The 6,166-nt window shown below is 53.5% G+C and overlaps 1 protein-coding gene across 10 annotated transcripts; it reads right to left on the bottom strand.

Annotated features, from left to right (window-relative positions):
* Window positions 1-267: 267 nt before the first annotated feature.
* LOC6544071 (large proline-rich protein bag6-B) lies at window positions 268-5,955 on the bottom strand. Of its 10 annotated transcripts, none has more exons than XM_026976914.1 (10): window positions 5,463-5,955; window positions 5,269-5,386; window positions 4,980-5,191; window positions 4,165-4,920; window positions 3,552-4,098; window positions 2,576-3,112; window positions 1,234-1,770; window positions 1,038-1,174; window positions 760-990; window positions 268-698 (listed from the first exon to the last, which is right to left on the bottom strand). In XM_026976914.1, the coding sequence occupies exons 1-10, from the start codon at window positions 5,526-5,528 to the stop codon at window positions 354-356; spliced, it is 3,486 nt and encodes a 1,161-aa protein (XP_026832715.1). In that variant the 5' UTR covers window positions 5,529-5,955; the 3' UTR covers window positions 268-353. The 10 variants fall into 10 exon arrangements, with proteins under 10 accessions (XP_026832715.1, XP_026832718.1, XP_026832711.1 ...); XM_026976917.1 differs by having other exon boundaries at window positions 268-701; window positions 760-948; window positions 1,234-2,187; XM_026976910.1 differs by having other exon boundaries at window positions 268-701; window positions 1,234-2,187.
* Between the last annotated feature and the right edge of the window lie 211 nt (window positions 5,956-6,166).

The raw sequence follows: 6,166 nt of genomic DNA on the forward strand, positions 1-6,166 counted from the left end.
CATATCCAAGTCCATTTAATCCGATTCCAATCGCCATTGTTTCGCTAAATATGTGTGTTTATTTTGCTCATTCATGCAGCGCAAAAATCTTTTTTGATTGGGCTCTGTGTCTTGAACCATTGTGTTTCTGTGTGTGTTTGTGTGTTTGTGGATAAATATCAATTGGATATTATTATACTAAATAGTTTGAAGCATTTGCTAGGGGTCCACTCCATGTGTTGGTGTTGTCGCAAACTTCGTCGTCTTCTCGATTTAAACAGAGCTTAGTTATTAAGTAAATTAAATACAGTTCATTAAAGTAAAATGTACAACAAGCACGAGGTGGCCGGGTTTTCATCGCTGCAGAGGCGTCCCTACTTTTGCTCGGCGAACTTGGCGATCTGCGGATACTTGCTGGACTTAAAATCCACATCCTGCTTGATACGCTCCTTTAAACTATTCCGCACCGCATCCGTGTAGGCAGCCTGAACGGCGGAGTCGTGGGCAATGGAACCGATCACGGTATCCATGCTGATCGACGAACTTGAGGCGCTGCCACTGGTTCCGCCCAAGCCAACGCTTTGGATAGCCCTCTGCACTCCGTTAGCTATGAGGCACTCCACGCTGGCCGTCGGCTTTTCCGTCTGAATTATCTTGCGCCGCTTGGCGGACATGCCCGAGATGTAGGCATCCGAGAACGGCGGCTGGGGACGACTGCTCTGCTGCAAGGCACATAGTTTTCTATTAGTGTGGCTCACAAAGTTTGACGGAATAACCTACCTCTGTCTGGGTCTGTAGGTCGCGCGTTATTACGGGCAACCAATCATTGGGGAAACTCATGTGCCAGGGCTCCGAGCCCACGATCACTGCGGGTAGCTCGGCTGCCGGTGTCGGTAGCTCGGTGCTGCTGCTGGCGGCCACCTCAGCCATCTCAACATCCGTATCCAGAGATTGCTCTTGCGGCTGCTGCTGTTGTGGGTTGAAAGCAAAAGGCGGCGGCGCCACGAATGGCTATTAGTGCATAAGTTTCTGGGCAGCAAGAACGTTGGGAAACCTACTTCGTCGGCAGCTGTTGGAGGAGCTGCTTGAACACTGCGCAGGACCAGGAACTGTTGGGCATCTACTGTGTCGGTCTGGGCGGGAATCGTGGGGTCTATGTAGATGCACAAGAACTGCAGGGCTTCGTTGCGGAAGTCTGCAATAGAAACATTGAGTTAGCAAGGAGAACTAAAAGCACACGTGGCGTCAACTTACTGGATCGCATCGGTGCGCACAGCAGGCGCATTAGCTGGCGCCAGTAGAGCTCCGCATTCGCGCTTCCAAGACACAGGAACAGAACGCTGTAGAGCCGCTTGCGGAACTGGTCACAGATCTGTTTGAGGCTTTGCTCGAACTGAGCGCTATCTGCGCCGCCCGGAGCTCCATTGCAAAGCTCGATGATCAAACGGAGGCTGACACGCAGGATGTTGCACACAGAGTCGCGGGAGTTGTACTCCGGACGCTCGTACTGCGGCAGGTAGACCAGGCTCTCCCCGAACCACTCCAGTGCGCGACCAATGGCCTCTGGGATAGTCTGCTCGTTGATGGGCACTCCGACGAACAGGCTGTCGTTGAGGAAGCTGCGCAGCTGCGAGCGCAGGTTGTTCGAATCTCCGCCGGGAGTGGGTGTCGATGTCGGCAAAACAGTTTGTGGTGGACCGGCTGGAGCGGTAGCAGCAGCGATTGGGGCAGCTTCATCCGATGTCGAGGCGGCGGTACCTCCCTCGGCGGCGACTGCGCTGCCTACCGAAGCTGTTGGCGCATTATTTCTCATGTTATTAAGCAAAAAATTAGCGATTAGGGTGGGTAATTGTCTTGAGAGGCGACTGGTGGCGGCCTGAAGTCGCCCCCGCCGGCCAGAGGGCAAACCGCTGTTGGTGCTGCCACCGCCAACGTGGGCCGTTCGAGCCGCCAGCAGATCGCGATTGATGAGCGATCCTCCCGTGGGCCACACTCTTCGGGCTACGGCTCCGGCTCCGGCTCCGACTCTGGCCCCATTGGTGCTGCCAGCACCAACGTGGGCAGCTTGAACATGAGTGGTTTGGGTCTGCGCCTGCGCCCAGGCTGCCGGTCGCAGGCTGCTTAGTTGCTCGCTGGCTGGTCGCTGGCGACGGGACGACCACATTGGGCGGAAATTGTTACTGCCGCGCTGGATGCGACCAGTGGTGACTAAATGATGACATGGATAAAATGGAAATTAATGTCAGAGATGGAGCCCAGTCGACAGTCGAGAAAGCAAATGCATAGTTGTTTCTGTTAGGTTTCCGTTAAGCTCAGTAGAAATTTCAGAATCGTGTTGCATTCAACGAAATTCGTAAAAATTTATATTAAGTTTATGAAACCAATCACTTCACTTGACTAATTGAATTCAAGGCTTCTGGGAAAGTTTGATCACGCCCCGATTCGACTGGTTTGTTCAGAGACTGGGCTTTCCATCTCTGCTTGGTGAGTGTGCGCATGAAATGGATTGGTGTGCGAAGCGGGTCGTGGCGGGGGTCGGGGTCGTGGACATAAAGTAGTGTTTGGTAGCTCTCCCCGGCGGGGGAACAGTACTCACCAGGACGAGTTACTGCAGCGGCTGTGGGCGAAAGAACTGAGGCTCCGCCTGCTGGTGCTGTGGAGGTGCTGCGATTGGTATTGTTGTTTTGGAGCAGCTGCTCGGGTTCCCTAATGTGGTGACTATTGCAAGGCAGGAAGCGGTCGAATGCCGTGTGTGTCGGAGCAATGCGTCCGCCCCAGTTGTTGTTGCCGCCAATCTGAATCTGTGGCCTGGATGTCGAGCGCGTTTGGGTGGCCGTGGTGGGCAAGGTATTGGCCCTCTGATCTCCACTGCGTGTTCCGCTTGATGTTGAAGCTGCATTGGGAGACTCTGCACTGCCGGCTGCAGGAGCGCTTTCAGGCGAGGCTTCGGACGCAGCAGGTTCTGCTGTTTCGTTTGATCCAGGTGCCGGAGGTGCCTGTCGCACTGTCGTCATCACGTGCACGGGCAAGTTAATCGACATGACATTGGGGGCATTGAATTCCACATGAACATCGTTCGCTCGTTGACCATTGACCATTGCCTGAATGATTCTCGCCATTTCCATTTGGGTATCTGTAAGGCAGCAGGAGTTAGTAACAGCGCTCTTCACCATTAGGAAATAGCAGGGGTTAATCTGTTTAGGGCCTGGTCAGTAAAAGAAACGAACTAGCAAGGCGAAAGTGGAACCAAACGAAGGATGCAGTGAGTGAGCAGTTGAGCTTAGGGTTAGTCTGCCGTGACTGATGCGTTGGATTCAACCGAACAATCAAAACATACTCGGCGGTGGCAGGGTCACTGGCACATAGACACGCAGCCTAGGCGCTGGTCGATTTTCTCGTTCGGGAGTTTCGCTTTGATCTTGATCTAGAATATTGTCAACAAATAATACGGGTATATATGGATTCAGTACTCAAGCAGAGCCACTAATTCCTTGCCACAGGCCATGAGATCGAAACTAATCTGATTTTGCACATCTCCATCAGCATACAAGCATATTTGGAAAGTCTCTTACCCATATCGAGACGCTGTTGCTGTTGAGCTGGTGCAGCGGCACCTGAAGCATTCGGCGCCACCATAGGCTCGTCGACGGGATCTTCTACTTGATCGCTGGACAAATCGCGAGCAGCGGCGGCAGCCGCACTCGCAGCTCCAGCAGCCATTTCCGCAGCGGCTCCAGCAGCGCGACTGGCGATCTCCGCCATGGCCGCTGCACTGCGGCTGGCATCGGTGGCCGCCTGTAAATTGGCAGCCTGCGGCGGTGCCACAGCAGTTGGAGTGCTTGCGGTGGTGGGTGTTTGCGTGCCCGCTGCAGCGGCAGAGCCAGGTGCTCTGTTACGGAGTTCCGAAACCGGTGCCCAAATATTGGGCGTAAAAATGTTATTGGAGCGTATGTAGCCGCTCTGCTCGACGAGAATGGGTCGGCAGGTGAGCACACGTGGTCCTGGCTGCGACAGGTCCAGCATTAAATCGGATATAGCGTGCTGAGCATGCGAGAGGTAGTGGAAGGCCTCCGAGACGCGATCGAAGATTCGCTGTGCGTTCTCGCGTCCAGCGGTGTCCTAAAAGGGAAAGTAAATGTTTCAAAATGTCTAATAGGCAAATAGGAGCACGGCTTATGGACTTACACTCTCCTCGAATGTGGGATCATTCTGGAGAATCTCGTAGTACCGCTCCACAAAAGGCGCCAAGCGAGCCTGCACGCCACGATAGTGCTGAATAACTTGGGCCAACACCTGGGGACGAGTGCGGCGCCTGGGTCCCGCGTTGTTGCCTCCTTCGGCAGCGGCGTCATTTGCTGATCCAGCCGAGGATGTGGGAGTCTCTGCTGCAGTGGCCGGCTGGCCACCAACTGCTCCTTCTGCCTCCGCCTCTGGTGTTGGCGTGACCGAACGATCCGACGCTCCATCGGCAGCCTCGTCGTCCGTTTCGATAACATCCTCGATGATCACAGTGGCCGCTGTGGCTTCACCACTAGCGTTGCTTGCAGCTCCGCTGGCTGCTCCTTCGCTGGTTCCAGCTTCCCCAGTTCCCTGCTGGCTGGTCTCGCCATTCTCGTTGGTATAAACCGTGGGCAGCTGCACCACCGTATAGTTGCGGGCACCAGTACGCGAAAGAGCAGCGGTCACAGCATCTTGGACCATATCGATGATGTTATTGTTGCGCGGCAGATCCGTCGAGGAGACACCCACTTCCACGACAGTGGACTCCATGGACCAGCGACCACGCTGCAGGATGTCCAGTGATTGATTGTTCAGACCAACGGCTGGATTTTCCAGATAGGCTGCTATATTGTCCGCGCAATCGATCATGTGCAGGGCCACAGTGATACGGTTAATGCAGAAGGACGAGGAGTTGGGATAACGATTCGGTGGAGGACGAGTCTGCTAAGATACAAGATTTCAATAAGTGTGTTAAAAGAGCTTTCAGCCTAATGGCTTACCCCTGCCACTGGACCATTGTTCACAGGTATGGCCATGGTGCCCACCAGCATGCCGTCGAGGGCGCGGAAATACGGAGAAGTACGCATTCCAGCCGGCGGCGGAATCGCCACATTGCGGAAGGTGCGCATGGGTTCATCATTGTTCCGGGCATTGGCTCCACGCTGCGAAAACGGCGGTCGTTCGGCCACATGGAGCACCTTGCCATCCACATCTGCATGGGCATATGCATAGTTGTATTAGATACACATATTAGTTGTATATGTGGGTGCTCCCGGGGGCATGACTCACCGTACTCCTTAACCTGCTTATCATCGGCCAGAACGCGACCCTGGTAGATGATACGCTGGTTCTCCGCCGCAATGTTCGTCTTCTCTGCTATTTGGTCCTTGAACTGGCGGATGGTGAGCTGGAATTGGGCGGGGTGCATGGATATATATGGATTTAGAAGCCTCGAGACCTGGACACACAACCTCAAACATTACCTCATTGTCGATGCTGAATTCGTGGGTGCGCGCATCTAAGGTCTTCACCTTAAGGTTTATGAGCATTTTCCGGCCGGACTGCGTTGCAAATCAATGGAAAATCTCGTTTTTCTTTCGGTTTTCCCCGTGCCGTGCAAAAAACAGTCGAAATGGGCTTTGTTGGCGGAGGGGGGCGGGTGGGGAGCGGGGTATCTTGTCGGTGTCGCTGTCACCTGCTCTCTCTCTCGCTCGCACTCGCTGTCGCTGGCCTTTGGCTTTTCCGGACACGTTTTCGCACTGCACCACTAGCGGTAAATACGTATATATGTTCACTGATCTCCGCCTGCTTTCGGATCGGGCCAATATATGCTGGACTTCTATGCTAAAGCGCCGTACGACTTTGCAATTCAACAACAGCAGTAGAAGAGAATAATTACTGGAATTTGACAGTGTGGCAGTGTTGCCAACTCTCGCCGTGAAAGACTAGCCAAGTGCCATGTTGCAAATAGCTAGACGCTAGTCTAGCTAGAATTGCGGAGTAAGTTGGGTTAAAAAGCTAAAATAAAGCGTTCTGTGGAATGTTTTATGCTTGCTGTGGAGCTACTATCTGAAATAAACGATTAAAAAAACTAAGCGTAGGCAGCTAAATAGCAACCTATCTGACGTTTAAAATGTAGCAGCTGCTTTTGGCTACAAAATAGTTGAGTTGACAGCCCAGTAAATGG

This window comes from Drosophila erecta, unplaced genomic scaffold (assembly GCF_003286155.1).
Source record: "Drosophila erecta strain 14021-0224.00,06,07 unplaced genomic scaffold, DereRS2 tig00000021-arrow-pilon, whole genome shotgun sequence".
Lineage (NCBI taxonomy): Eukaryota > Metazoa > Arthropoda > Insecta > Diptera > Drosophilidae > Drosophila > Drosophila erecta.

Excerpts from the sequence above, each read along its gene's own strand:
- LOC6544071 (XM_026976909.1), bottom strand. The coding sequence starts at position 5,528 with ATGCTCATAAACCTTAAGGTGAAGACCTTAGATGCGCGCACCCACGAA. Across the intron at positions 5,192-5,268 it reads TAAGCAGGTTAAGGAGTACG|ATGTGGATGGCAAGGTGCTC; the intron begins GTGAGTCATGCC and ends ATGCCCATGCAG. Across the intron at positions 4,099-4,164 it reads ATCCCACATTCGAGGAGAGT|GACACCGCTGGACGCGAGAA; the intron begins GTAAGTCCATAA and ends TTTCCCTTTTAG.